Genomic DNA, 25164 nt, shown 5'->3' with positions numbered 1-25164 from the left:
AACGGTATTTTTGTGCATACATATTTTTCTATATTTTTGATTATATCCTTAGGATAGGTCAACACAGAGTTAGAGATCGTTTCTTCCAAACATTACTTATAACCCTCAAAATATGAAAAAGATCAAAAGAGCTCGTTTTTTAAATGACTAGTGCCTCTGTCTGCCGCCCCCCCCCCCCACCTGACCCCGGCTTAACTACAGTGGAAAAACTAGAGGAGACAGAGAAGAAGAAAAATACATTGAAAGTGGACTATTTGAGGCAGAAATCAGAGCCAACTGGGGCACCTGGATGGCTCAGTCTGTTAAGCATCCAACTCTTGGTTTTGGCTCAGGTCACGATCTCAGGGTTGTGAGATCAAGCCCTGCCTTGGGCTCCACGCTCAGTAGGGCGTCTGCCTGAGAGTCTCTTTCTCCCTCTCCCTGTGCCCCTCTTACCTTCCACACTTGCTGCTCTCTCTCTCCCCCATAAATAAAATCATAAAAAAAAAAAATTCAGAGCCAAGGACCGTGTTAGGTGATGTCCTCCTCTCCCCTGACCATCCCCGTATGTGCCCACCCCCCATTCTCCTCCTCCCGTCTTCAGTAGTCTCTCGTTTCTCCTCTAGAAAAAACACTTGAGAAAAGGGGAGTTCTTACCATAATATTTCTAAGTTCTTGTATTTTGTCTCTGTGTAGATCTGCTTGGATTGCTTCTTATTTTCCCTCGATCCATTAACATTTTTGTTACTAGCAGACTGGGAGCCTTTCTGGCTCAGTGCCACTGGTCTTTCAGTAAGCTCATTAAGGAAGTTCAAGTCCATATTGGAAAGGGTGTTGAGGTGTAGCTGCTGATGTGACGGTCTTTTCTCTTCTCGGCCTCTGTGTCCTCTTTCTTTCTTGACATTCACCAAGTGATTTCCAGTAGAGTTTTTGTATAACACCTTGTCAAAAGCCTGCTGTGGTGCAGCAAATTTATTGGAGGTTGCTTCAGGCTCCTGGCTCCTAAGTGCGCCTGAGTGTTGTAAATCATTGTTAGGCGCATTCATAATTCTGATTGTTTCGTGCTTTACTGAAGTATCAGCAGGCTGATTCTGGTTGTGTTTCTGTCTGGGAGTACTATGCGGGTTTCTGTGACTGACAGCCAGCTCTTCAGTCACCAGAGGCTTCAGGCCATGCTGACGTTTATGCTGGTTTCGAATCTTGTGCCGGACTGGTTTTCTGGAAGGTTGCTGGCCATTGGTTGTTTCAGAAGATGGACCTCTCGGCACGCTGTTTGATTTTGCACTTTCATTTTGAGACAGTTGTTCCTGGTAATCCTAAAAAGATACCTTTGGTTAATGTAAACTCAGATGATTGGCAGTCTTCACATTTTACTTAGTATTTTTTCAGACCAGGAGTTGAGACTGCTGGGAAGGTGACCACAGATTTGAAAGGAGATAGAGTCCAGAAGGTCCTTTCCTAATTTCAGGATATGAGCGTGACTAGCTGAGAAATCTTCCTGGCAATTTCAGATTATGAATTTTCTAAAAAGAAGTAGAGAGCTTAGAATGGGCTTGATATTAAAGACAAGTCTTTGACTTCAAGTGTAAAATGAAGAGTTACCAAATGGGGGGTTAGGGGGAGGAGATTTACCTCCGCAGGGCTACAAAGAAAGTACAAATCTACATTGAAATATGCAAGTTTATTTCAATTAAGGTGAACATTTAAAAAAATCTCAACCAGAGAGGACATCAGTGATTTGCTTTACTGAACAAGTACAAGTCAGATACAAGATGCCATTTAGATGATCAGATCTTCTTACTCATATAGGTCAGAAGCTAGAAATGACCTCTTCACCAGATGAAACAAATTAGATTTTATTCAGAGGATTATAAAAGGGTCTGCACTGTGATAGGACATTTGTGAAGCCACAAGGGTTGTTTTGCTTCAATTCCTTAATATAGCCTGTACTTAGGCAATCAAACATCTGGGGGAAATATTTCAATTTCAGAACGGTCTTTATGCTTTTCAAGTCTTATAACAACAAAATGTACTCCTGGTATAATAGATACACTATGTAACTATATTGTGCTAAGCCATTTAGAAATATTTTCCAAGGAATAAAGCACTCATTACTTTGTGGAGAACTAGCAGAGTTAAGAGGCCTTTGGAAAGAATGATTAACTGCTTAGTAAAAACAGTAACATGACCATATGCATCAATGTGGTATAGAACTAAAAATTATTTCTTTCTGAACACACATATAAAAAGAAATCTCTCTCTGTGCAACATTAATTGAAAAATGCCGGTTACCTTGGTCATTCAAGGGGGAAAAAAAATCCCTTAAAGTGAATAACTCCTATTTTTGCTCAAATGGTTTCAGCTTGCTATGAAGGATGGTCAAATTACTGCAATGAGTTCAACTTTTCACTTTTCTGTTATAATTACTAAGACAGCCTATTCCGTATAATATTAAGTGGTATTCTATTTCCAATGACATTTCCCTGTAATGATGAGGTTGAGGCTGTTAAATTTAAAACAGTCCCATACAATGTTACTTTGCATATCAGATTTTCAAGTATTAATGGCTTATCTGAAATTCAAAGCATGTTCTCCTTGCTTTCTGGAGGATTGGCTAGGTTCTGATGAGCTCGTCTACACTTTGAAGTTTTACCGGTGGCACTCCAAAAAAGGAAGAACTTCCTTCTCTGTGTTTCAGTTGAGAGAAGGGTTCTTCCTTCCATGCAGTATATGGAGCCTCATGGGGGGAAATGCGGGCAGGAAGCTCTGCAAATAGGCCAAGAGCATCCTTCCTTATAGTGGACCCAGAAGAAAACTGCTACTGTACAGTCTTTTCAGGTGTGTTGATGGAACACAGTGGCTATTTTCATGGCCATCACCACTGTTCATGAAGAAGCCAAAAAAGAAAAGAAAAAACACCCACCTGTGCTACAATCTATATTTATTGATGCTGATAATGTCATTTTATTGTATTATTTTAAAAGGTTTTATTTATTTACTTGAGAGATAGAGCACAAGCAGGGGAGAAGAGCAGAGAGCGGGCGAAGCGGACTCCCCATCAAGCAGGGAGCTCAATGCGCGACTCGATCCAAGGACCCAGAGATCATGACCTGAGCCGAAGGCAGATGCTTAACAGACACCCAGGTGCCCCTGATAACGTCATTTAAAAAAAAAAAAAAAAAATCCGGAGGTGGCTCAGTCATTTGGGCATCTAACTCTTGATTTCAGCTAGGGTTCATGATCTCCGGGTCCTGTGATCCAGTGGGGCTTGACAATCCGCGTGGAGACTGCTTGCGATTCTCTTTTCCTCCCCTTCTGCCCCTCCCCCCACTCATGCACGCTTGTGTGAACGCGCATGCGCACACACTCTCAAATCACTAAAGTCTTAAAATGAAATTTTGTCAGTTTTTAACTGTTAGAAAAATAGGTGAGCAGGAGTTTTTCTGCTGCTATCGGATTATACATGTCTCCGTTCTCTGTCCTCATTCCCACCAACAAAGAAAAAAGCTATCAGGATTTTTTTCCTTAGGTTACTGGACCCGAAATCTTGGGTTGCCACTTGGTTTTCATCACGTTATACCTTTGCAGCTGACAATTCAGATTACAATAGTTCTCTTCGCAGGGTGCTTTGTCAACAAGGCCAAGGACTCATCATTTTATGAAACTTCAATTGTCTCAAGTGTTAAATCCCCTATTCACATAAACGTAAGTGCCCAGAGATGGCATTTCAGTCCCCAGAAAAGAAGACATTTACAGGCTTGATGTGATTTCTCTCACCTTCTGAGCAGACTACTTGAGATCTGTGGTTTACTGAAGATTTATTACCCGACAATTGAGACATCAGGTGTCACTTTTTAGGTCGCAAGACCCGAGTTCCCTCAAGTTAATATACAAAGCCATTCTCAGGCTACTTAATCTCCACCAGCACTGAAATCCTCTATTCCATCCCGCTCTCAATGGGGTTCTTTTGTTACCAATACTCACAATCAGTCCATACTCCATGCACTCAGAATAACTGCTTAATGGCACTGGGTTTTCCCAGCACACACACAGCAGTGGCCATTGGTACAGCGTTCGCATTGGGGAATCCTGACGCCTGATGCAGGGATGATAACTTCTTAGTAAGATCTGTACTTAGTTATTAATGTTCGTTCATACTGTGCCATCCAAGGGCAGTTTGCCCCCAACCCTGTGAAAGGCAGTGTCTGGCTGTTTCTCTTTTATGGCTTTCCTGCTTCCAAGCCATAAACCAGAGGGAAGGATGCACGCTCTGTCTTAGCTAAAGGTTCATCTGCTTTAAAACAAAAGCCATTCTTGTTCTTTGTTACCCTGATCAGCCCTGAGGGTTGTGCCTGGGCTCCCCATCTGTTGTGTTTATTAACAACAAAACACAAATACTTTGAAGGTGGGGGTTATCAATTCGTCTGATAATATTGAGAACATTTAGAGAATGTGTATTAACTGGCTCTGATTTTCAGCATCAGTCAGGGAGGACTCTGTGTTCAGACGAAAAAAAGAAGCATAGCTCTCTTGATGGCGTTGGAGGCAAAACCAAAACAATAGCTCTTATGACTATAAGAGCTAATAATAATAGGAAGGGTGGGAAGCTGACTTAGGATGTGATTACAAGGACTTTGATATTAACGAGTCAAAGATCATCCGTACCTTTCGCCCTGTCATTCCTTTGCCTTGCCTAGAAAGTCAAGAGTTATTTTAGAGCGGCAAGAAAGGAAACCGCCTATTTCATTTTTTTGGGAAGCTTCATTTAATTAGAGAATTTTGTATTTTTTTTCTATTGACCACGTGCTCTGGGCCAGAGAAGGATCTGCTATCCTCTGTTCCCTCATGCCGGCCAGCAAAGGTCAGACCCTTAGGTTAGTACGGGGTCCAGTTCTGTACACACAGGGATTTGGAAAAGCCCTGAAGGTTCACAGGGGTGCACAGAGTGATTCAGGACAAGACCTACGTGGAAGGGTGAAGTGAAGAGGGGTGACTTGGTTTGAAGTAAAGCCCTTAGGTCCAAGTAGGATGCTTACATAGAAAGAGAGGATGGTGACCATTAACTATCAGTTGAAAAACTGACCACCCACCCCCACGCTATTCTGCTCTGGCCGCCGCTAAACTCTTTGTGGCGAAATCCTCTGGGCACTGCTTTCTTTACCTTTTCACTTTTTCGCACAGAACATTATTTCAGACTTACAGGAAAACTGCAGGACTCCCAGATCATCTTACTGAGATGCGTTAACTTTGGGCCAATTTCCTCTTTCTCTGTGTGTCTCTCCATCTATAGACAGATGGACACTCAAACGCACATATGCGTCATTTCTGTGATATTGTGTGCATTGTTCCTACTTAGTTTTTTTCTGAATCCTTTGAGACTGGCATGTATGAGCTGCATGTTTCATTCCCTTTTCATGGCACCTTTTTAAGCCCTGCAGAGTCTGACCCTGCCCACTGATGTCTCTTTCTTGAGATTTTCAGGTCTTGGGTTCCATGACAATCCTGAACCCTGGGCAGCCTTCTGTCTCTCTGGCAAGCCCTTCATGGTCTCTCACCTTCTCTCTTCCTCTGCTGACCCTTAAAATGTAACCATCCTATACCAGGCCCTGTTCTTGACCCTTCTCTCTTCTCCCACTTCCTGTGATTCTGGGGGCATCTCAGCAATGCCTACAGCTTCAGTCCACTAGGGAGTGGAATCTTACCATCAAATGTATGTTGCTAACTCAGATGTCTTCCCTGGGTTCTATTCTCGGATCATGTTCCACCTCCAAACTCCACATCAGGCTCAGCACCCCTCCTCCCCCATTCCAGCGCGGATGCAAGCCCTCCTTTTCTTCCTCAGTGCTGTCAGTACCACTAATCAGACCCTCTGAAACCACGCTCTTTCTCTCTCCCCCATTTACTTTGTATCCAAACAATTGCTGAGTTTGTTAGTCTCACTCCTTGACCGCTTCTGGCAGGCTCTGAGGGGGCAGCCCTAACCCAAGGGAAGTTTCATGCCCTTGGTGGATTTGTATCTGTCCACCGTACTGAAAAGCAAGCTATTGGTGTGCAGAGTGTGAGACGGACCCAGCCCCGCCCTGAGTGCTCTTGTGATCTCTTGCGGGAACAGCAGCAAACTGCCCCTAAACTGGTTTTGCTGTTCTGCAATCTCATTTCCTTCCAATCTATGCTCTAGACCCTGGCTAGAATGAATTTTCTACCATGTTAAGTCTGATCACGTCATTAATCTGGTTAAAATTGGCCAGTGGCTTCCTGCCATTTGCAGGATAAAATCTGAAATCTTTTGGCCAACATAAAAGCCGTTCACGGCCCCTGCCTCTAGTTACCTGTCCAGCCTGTGTCACAGCACTGCGCTCCCTCACACCCACTCCCCCGGATGCTGACCTGTGGGTGAGGCTGTGGACACACCACATCTCTCGGGCTCTCAGACCTCTGCTGCCACTTGCCTGTTTGCCGTATTTTGATTCATCCTTCTAGGGTCCGTTCAGATGCTGTCTCTTCTCAGGAGGCTTTTCTTGTCTTTTTAGGCAGAATTTGGTGCTTCTTAAAGTTCCTACTGCATGTTCAATTACTGCATTATAATGATCCCATAACGGTCTTCCAACTAAAGTTTTGGGCTCCTTGAGGGTAAGGACCATTTTTTTTTTTTAAGATCTTTTATTACTTTATTATTTTATTTATTTATTTATTTATTTATTTATTTATTTATTTATTTTTAAACCATGTGCCTTTGGAGCCCTGACCCTGAGTGCCTGGAATATAGTAGGTACTCAATAAATATTTGTTGTGGGAATTATTTTGGTTTCATATAAAGACATTTCTTATTAGTGGGAGCTATTCATTGTTATGTAGAGTCATCTAAAGCTATCTTTCCAGAAAAAATATTTTCAGAGAGGCCCATTTTCATGTAATGATTTTTAAATGTTTCTGTAACCAGCCAGTAAATATTTACTGAGTGTTCGCTTTGGGCAAAGCACTGTGCTAAGAGATATAAAGAAAACATAACCATCTTAAAGATTTTATTTATTTATTTGTCAGAAAGAGAGAGCGCAAGCAGGCAGAGTGGCAGGCAAAGGCAGAGAAGCAGGCTCCCCATCGAGCAAGGAGCCTGATGCGGGGCTCGATCCCAGGACCCTGGGATCATGACCTGAGCCGAAGGCAGAGGCCTAACCAACTGAGCCACCCAGGTGTCCTGCAACACAACCATCTTAACATTGAGGCAGCTGCTGGTATAGTTGGTGCAGACGGAACACAGGTACAGCAGCCGAGTGTGATAAACCCCGAGGGAGTGATCCAGCCCACGGGCGGGCACAGTGGTCTTGCAGAGAGGGGCTGGGGATGGAGAGGGACAGACTGGGCAATCCCCATGAAGGATGGGGACCAGAAAGAAGGCTCTGCATTTGGGTAGTTGAACTGGAAAAAGAAAGGCAATGGAGCCTGAGTGCCTGCCTCGCTGGCGTATGCAGAGGGAGTTAAATCCATTCTTACTGAAGGGAAGCATCCCATGGACCACTCTGCATTGATTGTTTTAGGTCTACGATCTTTAGATGTCTGGCTCCTCCTTGTCCTCATTCGCGAGTGGGTTATGAACAAATGAATTCTAGTATACCTAGAGAACACACAGCATTCTTTTGGCTTCTTCCAGTTTTCTTCCATATAAAATTTTTGACCGCCTCTGTCAAAGGCTATGCCACAAATCCAGTCCTGTGATTATGTTATCACTGGCTGAGATCCTATAATTTTCTGTAGTGATGATTATGGAAGCTCTAGGTTGCGAGAACCTTACAATCTTCAAATGGGTTTTCTATAATAATTTAAGTAACTGGAGAAAAATATCCTAGAATAATAGCATTTTGCTGCTGGGATGCATCTTGTAGTTCATTTCAGGCAACTCTTCATTTAATAAGGGAGAAACTTAAGGTGTGGGGGGAGCTGAGATTTCCCCAAAGTTCTGCATCAACTTAAAGACAAGTGAGGGCACCTGGGTGGCTCCGTCATTAAGTGTCTGCTTTTGGCTCTGGTTGTGATCCCAGGGTTCTGGGATGGAGCCCTGAGTTGGGCTCCCTGCTCAGTGGGAAGCCTGCTTCTTCCTCTTCCACTCCGCCTGCTTCCTTCTCTTGCTGTGTCTCTCTTTGTCAAATAAATTAATGAAGTCTTAAAAAAAAAAAAAGGCAAAGGTCCAGAAATCCGTGTCTTCTGACCCAGGCCATTCTCTGTAACACAGGACAAAATCTTAAAGTGTTTCCCTTGTCCTCTCCATCCTGTTGGCCAAGCGCCCCCCCCACCCCCACCAATGATCTCTCTGAGGTCTGGTGTTGATCCTCATCTACATCTCACTGCCCACAGGCATTTGAGTACCTCTCCACCTCTGGGGGCTGTCCTCCTGGCATCAGCTTTCAGGAAGCTCTGGGTGAATGACTGTTTTTATTCTTTTATTTTTTATTTACTTATTTTTGCAATTCTGAGAGTGACCTGGAAACCACTGAGAAGGAAAAAAATTCAGGGGCGCCTGGGTGGCTCCGTAGGTTGGAGCCTCTGCCTTCGGCTTGGGTCATGATCTCAGGGTCCTGGGATTGAGCCCAGAGTCAGGCTCTCTGCTCGGCGGGGAGCCTGCTTCCCTCTCTCTGTCTGCCTGCCTCTCTGCCTACTTGTGATCTCTGTCAAGTAAATAAATAAACTCTAAAAAAAAAAAAAATCAAAATTCTCTGAAACTGGAATGATCTTTATTTTTCTTACACCTTTAGCACTGTACATAGTTTGAACTGATGGTGTCAGGCTTTCTAGGCTGGGTGATTTTGTAGGGCTCACCCCTCTTTTCAGCAGGGATACAGGTGTAAGAATGAATGCTCCACAGAACTCCATATACTGGTTCCAGAAGAAATCATCTGCCAGTGCTTTTTCTCTTCTAGAGAAACGGTCAGTGGGGACTATTTTGCAAAAATCTTCCCTAAAATCACATTATGATGTCAGAGTAGTAAACCCAGGGCCAGAAAAGGATGTTTTCATGCTAGATTGCTTGTTAGTAGGCTTTCCCATCCCACAAAAACGAGGGTTCAGGGAAGTTCTGGGGATTCTCACCCATTTTCAGCGATTGTGCTCCCCATCAGCCAGGGATGCCATTAAGGAAACAGAGTTGGAAGCAGTGCAGGTTTGGACAGTATTCTGCAGCTGTGACTCCTTCCCCCCCACCCCCCACCCCCCCACCTCCACCCCCACCCACATTTTCTCCATGCCTTGCTTCTGTTTGGGGTTTTAACTCTGAATGTTTAAAGGGTGATGTGATGATCTTTCTTCTAGGAAATTTAGAACCTTTGGAAAAATGGGTAGACTTGGCAGGCTGAACAAGCATTGGCCCATCTGGGCAGAAACCAGTCTTACCCTCACAAGGGTGGGTCACTACTTTCATGCATAAGAATAAACCTGTAAGGGATAAGAAGTGAGTCATGAAACTTACTCATATTTAGCAGTAACCCTTGAAACCCATTTAAAGTTCAATCTAGCAAGTAACCTTTAGCTGTTGGGCTCTTTGATGCCGTTGGTCTTCAGGATTGATGGCAGCATTTTCGCTCTCTTTGGCGTTCTGAATGGACATCTTGTCAGTTACATTGATGGGGTAGGAGATCTAAGAGGGTAAAACATATAAAGCATGTTAATGGGATTCGTTTTAAGTCTTAGAGCCATGAGGCTCATCTGTGTACTCTAGAAAGAGGTCCTGCAGGGTTGCATTTTATTTTCAGTTCAAGGATATATCTTAGTCCTTGGGGACCTGGGTTATTCCCAAGGAAAACAGGAATAAATCATGTTTTTTCTTACAGGCATGATGTGAGAATTGGTGCTTTGAGGTCAAACTACTATTTAGTTTAAATGTTCAGGACAGGGGTGCCTGGGTGGCTTGGTGGGTTAAAGCCTCTGCCTTTGGCTCGGGTCGTGATCTCAGGGTCCTGGGATCGAGCCCCACATAGGGCTCTCTGTTCGGCAGGGAGCCTGCTTCCTCCCTCTCTCTCTCTCTGCCTGCCTCTCTGCCTACTTGTGATCTCCGTTAAATAAATAAATAAATAATATTTTAAAAAAATGTTCAGGGGCACCTGGGTGGCTCATTGGGTTGGGCGTCTGCCTTCGGCTTGGGTCGTGACCTCGGAGTTCTGGGATCGAGCCCCATATCGGGCTCTCTGCTCAGCGGGGAGCCTGCTTCCCCCTCTTTCTCTGTCTACCTGTGATCTCTCTCTCTCTCTGTCAAATAAATAAATAAAAATTAAAAAAAAATGTTCAGTACACAGGGGACCCAATTTTAGAACAGTTATCTGAGCTGGATATAGCAACAAATGCTGAGTGTAATAAGAGAAATAATGAATAGTGAAATACCACTATGCTTCAAGATGATGAGCACAATAAAATAACAATATTTAATATACATGGAATGCCCATGGTGTGCTAGTCACTGTCATAAGCACTTCGAATATATTCTATTAGTCCTACTGTATTAAACCTTATCGCGTATGTATTACTATTACCCCCTCTTTTTGCAGATGAGAAAACTGAGGGACAGAGACATTAAGGAACTTGCCCAGAATGAGTTATGTGGAGCAGCTGGGCAGTCTAACTCGAGAGCCTCATATTTGGCAATTTTGAAATATCATCTTTGACTTGCAGAATTTGTAATGTCGGCAGTCAGTGAATTTGAATGATGTAGATCGGAGGTTCTCAACTTTAGTTAGATGTTAGAGTGACAAAATATCAGTGCCCTGGTCCCATCCCGGACCAATTAAATCAGAAGGTCTGGGGTGGTCCCAGATAGTTTTATACTTTATTATTTTTTAAAAGATTTTATTTCTTTACTTGAGAGAGAAAGGATGAGGGCACGAGTGGGGTTGGGGGGAGTAGCATGTTCCCTGCTGAGCAGGGAGTCCGATGTGGGGCTTGGTCCGAGGACCCCGGGATATGACCTGAGCCAAAGGCAGATGCTTAACTAACTGAGCCACCCAGGCACCCCCAGAATCTGTCATGTTTGTGTTCAGATTCTCCTGCTGTTTCTTACTTTTACTTTGCATTTATGCAGACTGCTATTCAATCGGGAGAGAGGGGGAGATATTTGTTAAATATTAATAAGCCAGTGTCTGCCAGTAAAGATAACCTCATTCCTCACTGCTCGATGCAGGTTCTGTGGCCACAAACAATACCTGTCATTGTTGCTGCACTCGAATGCAGAGATATGGCAAACAGATGGTATGGAAGTTTAGATACTTAAAGGTTGATCTGAAAATGGGAAAAAATGAAAATTGAGACTTCTTCATGCTTGAAGATCATAGCAAAGACAAGGGCAAAACGTGCTATTGGATCATGGGATTTTCCTGATTTCAAATAGGAGTACTCCAGAGGCCTGGGTGACTCAGCTGGTTACGCATCTGGCTTTGGCTCAGGTCATGATGCCAGGATCCTGGGATTGAGCCCTGTGTCAAGGAGCCTGCTTCTCCCTCTGCCTGCCTGTCCCCCTGCTTCTGCTCTCTCTCTGACAAATAAATAAAATCTTTTAAAAAATTAAATAGGAGCACACAATAGATTTTGAAAGATTACCTACTCTGCAAAAGGAAAACTTTCCAACACCATGAAACGGTGTAACCTGCTATGCAACAGAGAGTTTAAGAATATAAATGCTGCCACCGCAGGTGAGGAACTGTGTGTCATGATGCCATCTCTCAGTCCATCTCTTGGTACTGGTTTAAGAAACATGAGGGGACTATAAAAGTATTAGGTTTCATAACGTTGGCCCCTGTTATTGCAAAGGACTCTATCCCTTACTGCCATGATGTTAAAAGGAAACACCACTCAATTACAAGTAAAATCATCTCTTTCCTGCACAAGAAATGAAGGCCAAGAGAGTTTGGGCGGTGTGTGTGTGTGGAATCTAAATAGGCTGCCTAAGTGGGAAAAGAAATAATCCTTTTTCAAACCTCAAACAGGTGATGTCTTGGACAAAAATGTTATCTGGAGCTTGGGAGAAAAAATTGGGTTGAATCATAGACCCGCTGCTAGGATGCTTGATTTCTCTGGCTTTTGTAAAGGGGACTTGGTTTAGTTAATTCAGTCTGCCGCTGGTGATTCCGATTGTTTGACTGCCCGGGATCGATCCCTTAGACATAGCTCTGGCAAAAAGTTTCCAAATTACAAATACGATGTCCTGTGCTTTCTTTCCCCAGAGAGTGTAGGATGTGTGATATTTTCCATTCACGGGCTGTTTGGGTGGAACTCGGTGTCAGAATCACCCCAGTGAGAGTCTCAGGGCAAGTAAAGCATACTTCTACATTATCTCTTTGAAAGTGGAATGGGACACAACCTCTGCCAGCTATTTTTTTTTTTTTTTTTGTGAACCATTCTATTAATACCAATCAAATCGAGAAAATGATCAAATGAAATTGCATTTTGAGCATCATAAGCTGTGTAATGTCTATTCTGTTAAATTGGGGCCTATAATTGCTTCTCTACTGAAAAGATACAACAAAGACAGCAATCATGGCATGTCATTATCCCAGACTAGAAAACCGGCCTTTGCTGGGAGGACTTCAAAGGCTTGTGGTTCTCGAATTGCATTTGGCTGCTATTGATGAAACGCGGGCAATCCTGATTAGGTGTTTACACTGAGGTAAGGCGCAGAGCAGAGAGCCTGAGTGCCTGGGTCTAGAGCCATTAAAAAATTGTACATTATGTTCCTTGCTTTGAAGTGAGGGTTTGTAGGAAGGAAAGCAACTCAGATTGAGTACAGCTGAGCTAGATTGGGCGGCTACTTCTCTCTCAAAGAAACTCATCAGGTTCTTACAGAATGGGCACCACACAAAAAAGTTGAGGCTTTACACTGAGAGCTGTATGTGAATTAGTGTCTCTGCACAGACACACACTGAAACATGTCTAGAAAGCATATTATCCTTAAGTTCTGCAATCATGGCAAGTTTTGCTCCTTTATTCCTTGATATTGTTTATTGTTTATTTTTTATTATCACGGACGTTGTGCAGAGCCCCTCAGTTAACATATCTGTTTCCTTGTTATTCTCTGGTATTAACAACTAGCACATAGCCAAATTAAAATAGGCCAGAGTGTCTGATTTTTTTTCTTAAATGTATTATTTGCTTACTGTCACTCCAACACATCTGTTACTTAATCCCTCTCTTCGGGACCTGAGCACTGGATTCGGCGAGCATTGGTTCACTTGGCTAACGAGTGATCTGCTATATTAGTTCTGTTCTATTTCTGAGACATTGTGCTCTGTGGCAGTCCAAGCCGACTAACATCTCTCTCTTGACACATGGCCAGCGGGAGAGGCGGAGGCATGGCGGCACCAAGAGCCCGCCATTGTCAGGCTCTAACACGGATATTTTGTACAGCTGTTTGAATTATCTGGGGATTTATATTCATGATTCAGCCATTAAGAGACAAAACACAGTTGTTAATACCATCAGAGAATAACCATTTGGCTCTGCTGTTGGTCACTTTCTCCATTCGTGCAGAACCCTTCATAACGCATTTCACAACGCATTTCACGCGCAGACGCTCCATCAGAATGTGATGACATGGAAACCACTGGAGATACTACTTTTTTGCATTCATTTTCTACATAAGGTCCTGCCACTTTTAAAACCCCCAAACTAATTATGCCAGCCACTGCTTGCAGTCCCTTCAGTGCTTCCCCCTTGCCCTTAATCTTTAAAGGTTTAAGGTCCTTCATTCTGTACTTCTTGTTCTTTTCACATTGTACTTTCTTAACTCTGTGGTTGGGTCATAGGCACCCTTGTTTCCAGGGTTTGTGCACAGGCCATCTTTGCTGGGAAACACCTCTTCACCTCACTTATTCTGACCAATCCCATTCACTGCTGCTGTTCCAGCCTGGGCTGAAATAGAATTTCATCCAGGAAGCCTTCCTTGACTCCTCAGAGATTACAACAAAGGTACCTGAGCTCATGGCTTTGGCATTTTGTACTTTCCTTTTTGTAACAAGTGTTGGCTTGGTAATGGGGTTTGTTTCCCCTCCAGACTGTAAGTCTCAGTTTTGGTGGGCTAGTCACATGAGCCTGGCACACACATGCTCCGTAAGTATCATTGAATGAAAGGTCTACCTACATGGAGCACTGAATTCTCCATTTACATCAGAATACATAGAATCTACTTGTTTATCTGGCTAGACTTATGGTTTATAATAAAGTCAGGTAGCCAGCTGTCAACAAAATAATGTGGAAAGCAGGCCTTACCTTTCCCTTTCCCTTGCTCACTCTGCCCAGGACCACTGGGCCGTCACCGTTCTCATGTGCTGTTACCTCTTTGAGGAACATTCTTTCCTCAAATATTTGCTTGATACGCTCTCACCTCCTTCATGACCTCCTTAAAACTGTAATTTCCCCCCACCCCCAATTCCCTATTTCTCTGCTCTCTTTCTCTCCCTAGCACTTCCATCACCTACAAATACATGATTTATCTATTTTTGTCGATTGTCCATCTCCTCCTACTAGAAAGTTAGCCCCATGAGGGTTGGGATTTTTGGTTTTTGTTCAGTATTACATTGTAAGTACCTAAGACAATGCCTGGTACCTAGTAAGGTCTTACTAAATACATGTAAATGAATGAAGCAATGAACTATTTTCAAGAATATGAAAGAGATTTTTAGGAATATCTTGTGTTTGATTAACCAAGTAACCCGAACTCTACATGACACGACTAGGGATATGTAAGCATGGCCTCTGGATGGCCACAGAATTCAAATTACTCTATTACTAAAATCGTTCAGTGATTCCACGGCATGTAGAGGAAAGGCATAACTCCTTAGCACAGCGGTTCTAAAACTTGAGCATACATGAGAATCACTTGGAGGGCTTATTAAAGCAGAATGCTGGGCCTCACCCCAGAGTTTCTGACTCAAGAGGTCTGGGATGGGGCCCAAGAATTTGCCCTTCTAACAATTTCCCAGGGGAGGATGATGCCACTGGGTTCCAGGGACCGTATTCTGAGAGCCCCTGCTTTACAATGACGTACAAGGGCCTGCATGTAAGGCACTTGACAGTTTCTCTAGCCTAAATACCCACACTCCCATCCTCACAATCTAGATATGTACAACACAAAAGTATTCGTCTTCTCCTCAACTCATTGGATTCAGTAATCCTCTCCAGTCCTTACTTTAAGATCTCCTAACTGATACCCACAGGTGAGGCTCATGACTCCCCACTCCTCTCTAGGATGTCTTGGGATTTCTGTCCATCAGTTGGGTCGTATGCTTACCAAGAAGATTTTATAATTGTTCACAAACCTGTTTATGTCTATTGTCTGTTTAGTTAAAATTATAACATGTATATAAAGGTTAGATAATTTAGAGAAATCAGAGTGTGAATAGAGAGTTGTTATTTTCATGGAAATAAAGTAAAGTAATTTAGAATGGCTCAATAAAGCAAAAGGCAAGAGAATGACTCTGGGGGGTGGGCCATGGAAAACTGAAAAAGGTTAGGGAAATAGTTATTTTTTTAAAAATCATGGGGCTCCTGGGTGGCTCAGTGGGTTAGGCCTCTGCCTTCGGCTCAGGTCATGATCCCAGGATCCTGGGATCAAGCCCCGCATCCGGCTCTCTGCCTGCTTACCTCCTCCCCCTCTGCCTGCCTCTCTGTCTACTTGTTATCTCTGTCTTTCTGTCAAATAAATAAATAAAAATCAAAGAAAGTTATATTTTACGTTCTTTCTTTAAAAAGGAATGCCTTTGGGGTGCCTGGGTGGCTCAGTGGATTAAGCCACTGCCTTCGGCTCAGGTCATGATCTCAGGGTCCTGAGATGGAGTCCCGCATTGGGCTCTCTGCTCAGCAGGGAGTCTGCTTCCCTCTCTCTCTCTCTGCCTGCCTCTCTGCCTACTTGTGATCTCTGTCTGTCAAATAAATAAATAAAATCTTAAAAAATAAAAAAGTAAAAAGGAATGCCTTTTAAAGATTTACTTATTTATTGTAGAGAGAGAGAGAGCTCACATGAGCAGGGGGAGTGGCTCAGGGAGAGAGAGAGGGAGAATCCCAAGTCGACTCGGCACCGAGCAAGGAGCCCAATGTGGGGCTCAGTCCCAGGACCCTGAGATCATGGCCTAGGCTGAGATCAAGAGTTGGACCCTTAATCGACTGAGCCACCCGGGCCGCCTTGTACTGACTCCCAATATGTCTGCTTCCCACGAGGGCAGGAGATGCTAAACAGCAGATACACTGACAGCAGCAAAAACGACTGCAGACCCCTAGCAGTCTGGGGCATTCAGGGAAGAAGCAGAGCATCCTTCTTCCCATTGCCACAGCCAGGGACATTACCACAGAGCCAAGTGCCCCGGCCCCAGCTAAGCTAGCACCAGCATGTCAGACCCTCCAGCACGTTGGGTGAAAGCTGACTTGGGAAATGATGGCTTAGGTTAAGGTTCTGGTTTCTGAAAGGGCAGGCTTTAGTTAACGAGGAAAGTTTCCTTTTCATGGATCCCTCATTAGTAATGTTGACTGAATGGAGTGACACTCCATAGATCACAATTCGTAGCTAAACCAAGTGCTGATCAGCGCACACAGACAGATGCCTGAGGAAATGCGTTATGCTGGGAAAAAACCATGAAGTTCAATTTGAATTATGCTGTCCTAAGTAAGTGCTCTTGTCATGGTCACACAGGGCAAAGGAAAAAAAAAAACCCAATCAATGAAGATACAGAGCACTTACTCTATAGAAGAATAATTTTTATGAGTATGATAAAGGTGAGACTCAAAAATACTACCCAGGGGTGCCTTGATGGCTCAGTGGGTTAAGTGTCCACCTTCAGCTCAGGTCATGATTTCAGGGTCCTGGGATTGAGCCCCCATTGGGCTCTCTGCTCAGCAGGGAGCCTGCCTCCCCCGGTCTCTCTCTGCCTGCCTCTCTGCCTACTTGAGATCTCTCTCTGTCAAATAAAGAAATAAAATATTTAAAAACAAATACCACCCAAACCAGAAGAATTCTAAACAACAACAAAAAAATTCCATTTCTAAACAAATTAGAAAAAGATGATCATCATTGAAATAAAGGTACAGCTTAATTTTATAGACCACCAAAAGTTTTACTAAATCTAAAACTACAGAAAACGAGAGCAGTGGGTGGCTCCGTCATCTCAAGAGGGAGGGTAAGGTTTTCCCAAACAAACAAGACAAGGAAGAGTGGCCCATCAGCATGACCAGAAATGCAGGGGAGACGCTGGGCTCTGGGAGCTGTGAGTTCCCAGAGGATGCTGGGAGTGGTAGGGAGGCGGGGCGGGGGGCGGCGATGACAAAGGAAATGGCTGAAGCAGGAGAAGGGGCTAGGGCGCGGAGAGCCTTGTGTACCACTCTGAGAGTTTGACTCTGACCCACAAGTGTAACGTGTGTTTTCTGAGTTCTCTGAGAGTCCTACCATAGATTGGGCTACTAGGGCATTGAAATGCTACCCTTTTAGGTACAATTTTTTAATTCTACCTGAAGTGCTATCCCTTTTACTTTGAGGCACTCTGATCTGAAAAAAGGAAAAAAAAATCCATAAGGTCCTACTCTGAGTGGTTCCTTTCCCTTCCCATAGGAAAAGAAAGCTATAGCTTGAGAATGTCCAGTGTTGACAGTAGCTTCCCTACACCGTCTGCCACATGTCAGGAGCTTTGTATAATTTTTTCTAGTAGGCCTCCAAGGCAGGAATTGACCCCATATATTAGATAAGGAGTATCAGTCTTAAAGAGTCTCTTGCTCAAATATCTAGGAAGTGCTACCACGTAGTTCGCTGAAGAGCCAGGATATAACCTGTGATTGTGACTTTTGAATTAGTGTTTTGTTTTGGTTTTATTTTTTTCTCCTGTAACATTGTGCTGTCCCTAGGGGAGAGGGCTGCTGCCACAGGGGCCATAGACCAAACCTGTCCCCCAGAGCTTCCACAGTTTTCTCTTCTTTGTATGTTCACATCTCAACTTGAATGACATCTCCTCAGAGAGTCCTACTCAAACATCCCAGTCACATTCCCCTTCATCATTTTATTAAGTCAAGTTATTCAGTATCCTTTGAGGTATTTATTGGCACTGGAAATTATTTTGTTCCACATTTCTTGCCTCTGTCACGTGACTGGAACATAAGCTTCTTGAAGCTCAGGGCTGTAGGTCTTGTTCTCTGGTAGCTACCTAGCACTGAACCCCAAGCACATAGTTGGTGCTTAATAAAGGTCTGTTGGCTGCCTGATCCGCTGTCCCAGCAAGAGCCACGAATGTATGTCGATCTTAAAATGGGTAGTGGATTTCTTTCTTTCATACTATATATTTTTTTCAAGATTTTATTTATTTGACAGAGAGAGATGGTAAGAGAGGGAATACAAGCAGGCTTCCCTCTGAGCAAGGAGCCCAGCCTGATGCCAGCACCCTGGGCTCATGACCTAAGCCAAAGGCAGACACTTAACGACTGAGCCACCCAGGAGCCCCAAAATGGGTAGTGGTTTCTTTTTTCTTTCTTTTGAAGATTTTATTTATTTATTTGACAAACAGAGATCACAAGTAGGCAGAGAGGAAGGCAGAGAGAGAGGAGGAAGCAGGCTTTCTGCCGAGCAGAGAGCCCCATGTGGGGCTCAATCCCAGGACCCTGGGATCATGACCTGAGCCAAAGGCAGAGGCTTTCACCCACTGAGCTACCCAGGCGGCCCTGGGTAGTGGATTCTTGATAGCGCTTCATTTTGTCTGGAAGACTATAGGGGACCGAGTTACCTTTCTATATTTGTTTTCATAAAGTATCTGTAATTTCCAAGAGAAGAATAACAGGTCTAAAGCACCCTTCATTGGTCTTCAAAGTCACATTGGAATCAAGATAGAAAGGTAGCTCCTTTTTCAAGACATAGATGTCTTTTAATGGTAGCTCAGAAATGGACTCAAATTCTAACTAATGAGTTTCAGACAAACCCTGAACAACTCATGAATAAAAAAAGGTCCTGAATGTTCAGCAGCAAAGTCACTGGCTGACGGTGATACTCAGGCGCCCTCTAGTGTGTTTTGGGTTTTATATCAGTAGGAACGGGCCTGCTTTCACACGTCCAGTGATACAGAGCGCCTGGATTCCAAGGTGATTTTCCCAGGGCGTTCTAATGTACGATCAACAGATGAAAAATGCACATGGTACAGATGAAAAATGGCAAAAATAATTGTGGGGCAGTTTAATTTAGAAACGGATGGTTCTTCTCTAAGCCATTATTTACAAGCAAAGAAGGCAATTTAGGTGACCCTGAGGGGTCAGTGGGCATGAAGTTACAAGAATTACTACAAAATGTTGTGTCTTGTGAATCCATAGGCATGGTTCAAAAATAAGAGCTATAGGGCACCTGCGCTGCTCAGTCGTTAAGCGTCTGCCACTGGCTCAGGTCCTGAGTCCAGGGTCCTGAGATGGAGCCCTGCATCGGGCTCCCTAGTGCGGGGCGGGGGCGGGACGGCTTCTCCCTCTCCCACTCCTCCTGCTTGTACTGTCTCCCCCCCACCCCCCGTCAAGTAAATAAATAAAATCACTAAAAAAATAAGAGCTATAAAAGGGATCAAATGGAAGGCTGTGCTCTTATCCCTGTCCACCCTTCACAATCACCAGCATATTCTTCCAGTTTTTTAGGCATACCTAATGAAACACAGAGCTTTATCCTTCCTCACTTTTGTACACTGTGAGCACTGTTCTGTACCTTTGATTTTTCCCTTCATAATAAAAAACTCTGGTAAGTTGTCCGAAACCGTTCATGGAGAACATCCTCATTAGTATTATTTTTTTTTAACAGCTACAATGTACTTTATTCTATGGATGTACTAAAATTTTAGTATTACCCACATGATAGATATCTGGGTAGTTTCCAGTCTTTCTCTGAAAAAAGGCTGAAATGAATAATCTTGTACAGGAGTTATTTCAAAACTGCACATACATAACTAGGAAAAATTCCTAGGAATGTGATGTATTGGGTCAAGTAAAAATAATCTTTGCTGACAATTATATAGTGTTGGCTATAAGGCAGGCATTGATCTAACCACACTACATATATTAACCTATGTATTTAACCTTCTTAACAATCCTGTGAGGAAGGTACTGTTATTATATATATATATATATATATATATATATATATATAAAATATATATATATATATTAAATATATATATATATATATATAATATATATATATATATATATATTTTTTTAAAGAATGAGGAAACTGAAGCACATAGGGGCAAAGCAACCTGCCCAAGGTCAGAGAGCAGGTGGCAGTGCCAACCACCTTAGCTCTGAAGTCTGTTCTCTTCCATTATGTTTTACTTTTTCAAGAAGTATATGTATTTGTATTTTAAGGGGATATTAACAAATTATCCTCCACACCGGTTATACCAATTTCTTATCTTACCACCCTTTTTGGCCTACAGTTTTTTTTTTTTTTTTTTTAAAGATTTTATTTATTCGACAGAGAGAGATCACAAGTAGGCAGAGAGGCAGGCAGAGAGAGAGGAGGAAGCAGGCTCCCCACCGAGCAGAGAGCCCGATGCGGGGCTCGATCCCAGGACCCTGGGATCATGACCTGAGCCGAAAGCAGAGGCTTTAACCCACTGAGCCACCCAGGCGCCCCTGGCCTACAGTTTCATCAAACATTTGGAATTTTGTTGGTTTAATTATAGGTGAAAAATAAAATCCCAATGTAGTATTGACTTATATTTCGCTTCTAATGGCTGAGGTTGGGTATCTTTTCATGTATTTCATAGATATATGACTTAACTTTTCTAGTAAATTTTCTATTGACCTTTGGTCTTTCTGCATTTTTGTATTGGGGTTTTTTAGTCTTGATTTCTAGAAGCTCTTTATATATTAGCAATAGTAGAGTTTCATCTGTGATACGAATTAGAAATATTTTTGTTCTTTGTATTTTGACTCTCATGCTTTTTCCTATAGAAGTATTTTGTATTTATGTAGTCAAATTTATCAATCTTTTGTAGATTTTGGATTTTCAACCATTTTGAGGTTATGGGAGAATGTGCTTCTTTTTTTTTCCCCTAGTATTTTTGTGGTTTAATTTTTTTAAATTAAATATTTGGTCATTTGGAATTTATCTTGTTGTATGATATGAGTTACAGATCTGACTTCATTTTCTCCCAGATGGCTACCCAGTTGTTTTATTGAACAATGCACCGTTTCCTCAATGATTTGAGATACTGCCTTATCCAATCATAGTATCATCTTCTATATTCTCATGTATAGTTTTGTTCTGTTTCTGCAGTTTCTACTCTGTTGTTCCATTTTTCTGTCTATATATGCATCAAATATTATCCTAGTATTTAATTATTGAGGATTTAAAATTCACTCTCTGGTAGTGCTAGATGCTCTCATGATTCTTAATGTCCAGAGCTTTTTTTTATTATCCCTGTTTTTATTTTTCATCTGAACTTAATCAGCTTTTTGAGTTCTATTTAACAAAAAAAAACAACTGTTGACATTTTTGGGGGATGTCATAAGCTTCTTAGATGTACTTTCAGTTCTTCCCAAAGACAATACACACCTTAAGGCCATGTGTAGTTTAACTGGGCCTAAATGCTTGTGACAAAATGATGTATTAAAAAGCTGCTTTTCTTCACTGTATAACGGTAACAGACATTTAGTCATTCATTTGGGACAGATGTCATTTATCCTTTCAGTATTTCTGGTTGTAAGACATTGCTCATCTCTTTCAAAGAAGTTAGGAGAAAAAAGCTTTTCAAACATGAAAGCTTTCCAGATAGATGCTGCTTAATCTAAAACCATATCCTCCAAACCTGCCACCTCCAATTCTACCTCCTGCTCGCAAATCAGCAGAATAATCCTACCATCCCTTGAAAACCTCAGTGCTCTATGGCCACTGACTTATACAACTATGACTTCCGGTTTCTGGAAAACCCTGTATGTGTGTTTTTTTTTTTTTTTTTTTTTTTTTTTTTTTTTTTTTTAAAGATTTTATTTATTTATTTGACAGAGAGAAATTACAAGTACACTGAGAGGCAGGCAGAGAGAGAGAGAAGGAAGCAGGCTCCCTGCCGAGCAGAGAGCCCGATGCGGGACTCGATCCCAGGACCCTGAGATCATGACCCGAGCCGAAGGCAGCGGCTCAACCCACTGAGCCACCCAGGCGCCCCCCTGTATGTGTTTTATGTGCAGTCCATGGACCAGCAGCCTTGACATCACCTGGGCACTTGTTAGAAATCCACATGCCTAAGTCTCACCCCAGACCTACTGGATTAAAATCTGTATGTTAACAAGATTCTGGGTGGTTCATAAATGCCTTACAGTTTGAGGGGAAAAAGAGATCAGTGGTTCTCAGTGGCATCAGAACAGCAGAAGTGGCATCACCCAGAACCATGTAGGAAATTAAAATTCTTGGGTCCCACCCTGTACCTACTGAATCAGAAGCCCCTAAGTTAGGTCCAGCAGTCTGTTTTAACAAGCCCTCCAGTTGATTCTGATTCAACTAATGTTTGAGAATGCCTGATGTAAAGCAATGGTTCTCAACCTTGGCTAAGCATTAGAATCACTTGGGGAGCTTTGAAAAAAATCCCCATGCTGACAGTGCACCCCAGATTAATTAAATCAGAAATTCAGGGCTTCGGCAGGCCAAAGAATTCATATTCTTTTAATTTTCCAGATGATTCCATCGTGAAGCCAAGGATGAGATCCACTGCTCTAGTCTGGAAAAGAGCATCTCAAACCTGGCTACACGCTAGAATCACTTGAAGGTCTTTGAAACAAAAATACTGGCGCTCAGGGTCTTATCCAAAGATGTCCGTTGGTCGACGTGAAGCCTAGAATCATTTTTTAAAATTAGTTTCTCAGGTGAATCTAATATCCAGTCAGGTTTTCAAACCACTGCTCTAGCAAATTTTCCTTTCACATAAAATTTGTACTAAAGAGAGTAAGTCTGGGGGTGATTTAAGAGGTCCATTTTTCATTCCCCGTCTGTTTACTGAGACCTTACAGTATGTTAGGCTAGTTAGGCTAGTATGTTAGGCTAGGAAGATTGAAAATAGGTACAAATCAATCAAGTTCTTGCCCATAAGGAAACCTATAATCTGTAGGGACAGAGAGACCTGCACATATGTCATATGTAAATAATGACTCGAAAGAAACATATTGTTCAATGCTATTGACTATAACTCAATAAAAACAGTTACACATATCCTATCACTGTTCAAACTAATTTCTGTCCTTTTTAAAAGAAGAGGAGTAAGAGGAAGGAAATGTATGTTGGAAAATGGTGAAGAAACAATTTTGAATATAATTAGCAATTGGCCCTCGGACATTTGAACCTGGAGAAAGTGGTGGTCAAGGTCAACGGCCACTTCGAAGACTAATTTATGAGCTTAAAGATTGAGCAAGCTCGGGGCGCCTGGGTGGCTCAGTGGGTTAAGCCGCTGCCTTCGGCTCAGGTCATGATCTCAGGGTCCTGGGATCGAGTCCCACGTTGGGCTCTCTGCTCAGCAGGGAGCCTGCTTCCTTCTCTCTCTCTCTCTCTGCCTGCCTCTCAGTGTACTTGTAATTTCTCTCTGTCAAATAAATAAATAAAATCTTAAAAAAAAAAAAAAAGATTGAGCAAGCTAAAAATGCTTTAAAGTTTTCTCACTCCCTAACAGGAAGTTGTGCTATGGAATCACTGTAAGTCAGCTCACCCCAATATTGTTTGTAAATGAAGTTATAACTACTAAGAAAAATTAGCAATTAAGAAATCAGCAATTAAAGAGTTTATAATAAAGCTATTTTCACTTCTATTATAACTTTCTTTTGGCCTATTTGTCTCTCCTTCTAGACTGGCTGCTTTTGAGAACACATTTAAAAATAAATGAAAAATATTGTTCTAGTCTGAGAGAAATTATTGGTTATAAATACTTCTCACAGATAATGGACTGTGGAATTTATATTTTTAAAGGAGCAACCAAGCAAAATTCAAATTTTCATATATTTTATGAAAGGTACATTAACATCTAAAATTGGGACAGATTGTTGATAATTCTTTTGCATTCAGCCAACTCTTTTGAGAATTCAGCTGAATATACTATATCCATTCCTCTGTTTTATTATCAGTTATAAAGGCAAGGATGTTACCATAATCCTTTAAGACTATAAAGGGAGTTTCTGAATTAAGAGAAAATCACAAATGTTCATATACCTCCTTTTCATGTTCTATCAAAAAATACTTATAGGTTAGAATAGGTTAGAGCATTTTAAATAATACCAGTTTGAATTTGGAATAGGTCTAAGGGCATCCCCATGTAATGTAATAACCTTTCCTTCATATTTGAAAATGACCTCACAGTAGGTAATGAATTTCAAGCTGATCTTCCCAAGAAGGATGGTGGATATACTGATCTAGCCATTCTTTTCTTTCTTTCTTTTTTTTTTTTTTTTTAATTTGACAGACAAATCACAAGTAGGCAGAGAGGCAGGCAGAGAGAGAGAGGGGGAAGCAGACCCCTCGCTGAGCTGCGAGCCCGATGTGGGGCTCGATCCTAGGACCCTGGGATCATGACCTGAGCTGAAGGCAGAGCCTTTAACCCACTGAGCCACCCAGGCGCCCCTAGCCATTCTTTTCTTATGTCCATGGAGATGTCCACTAGGAGTTGGTCTGATAGGATCTGAGTGCCCAGCATATAGAGTTAAGGCTACTGACTGCAATAGATTTGAATCCATCATCCAGGATAGAATTCACTCTTGAAATGGTAAGATGAGAAAGGGAGGGCACTTCCTGTTCTGGTTTTATAGATGGAGAGACTAAAGTTTCATTCTATCTTTCGCATAGAATAAAGGATGGTGTAGTGATTATCAGTTGAGGTTGGAAAGATAGTAGAATCATCTGGATAATTAAAAAGAAAAACCAAGGGGCGCCTGGGTGGCTCAGTTGGTTAAGCATCTGCCTTTGGCTCAGATCATGATCTTGGGGTCCTGGGATCAAGCCCCACATTGGGCTCACTGCTTTGTGGGGAGTCTGCTTCTCCCTCTCCTTGTGCCCTACCCCTGACTCCTGCGTGCGTGCTCTCGTGCTTTCTGTCTCTCTCTCTTGCAGGAGTTCTCTCAAATAAATAAATCTTAAAAGCCCCCAAACCAAACCACCACATGCTATAGCCTGCGGCCATCCTATCACCACCCAAGTTGAGAATCACTTGTGTGCGTGTTGCCTTTATTAACATGAGT

At 42.5% G+C, this 25164-nt stretch overlaps 1 protein-coding gene across 5 annotated transcripts in view; it reads right to left on the bottom strand.

The window, feature by feature from the left end:
* Nucleotides 1-25164, bottom strand: part of JHY (junctional cadherin complex regulator) — a 56051-nt gene that overhangs the window by 14177 nt on the left and 16710 nt on the right. For 3 of the 5 annotated variants that reach the window (XM_059183477.1, XM_059183479.1, XM_059183478.1), the window contains exons 4-5: nucleotides 9491-9604; nucleotides 637-1295 (exon numbers count right to left, since the gene is read on the bottom strand). In XM_059183477.1, coding sequence (XP_059039460.1) covers nucleotides 637-1295; nucleotides 9491-9604 — 773 coding nt within the window. Of the gene's footprint in view, nucleotides 1-636; nucleotides 1296-9207; nucleotides 9403-9490; nucleotides 9605-25164 lie in introns of those variants that run through there. The other 2 variants (XM_059183481.1, XM_059183480.1) reach the window with 2 other exon arrangements.

Source organism: Mustela lutreola, chromosome 1 (assembly GCF_030435805.1).
Source record: "Mustela lutreola isolate mMusLut2 chromosome 1, mMusLut2.pri, whole genome shotgun sequence".
Classification (NCBI taxonomy): domain Eukaryota; kingdom Metazoa; phylum Chordata; class Mammalia; order Carnivora; family Mustelidae; genus Mustela; species Mustela lutreola.
Note: the sequence above shows the minus strand (reverse complement) of the source record. Positions and strands in the feature narration are given on the sequence as shown.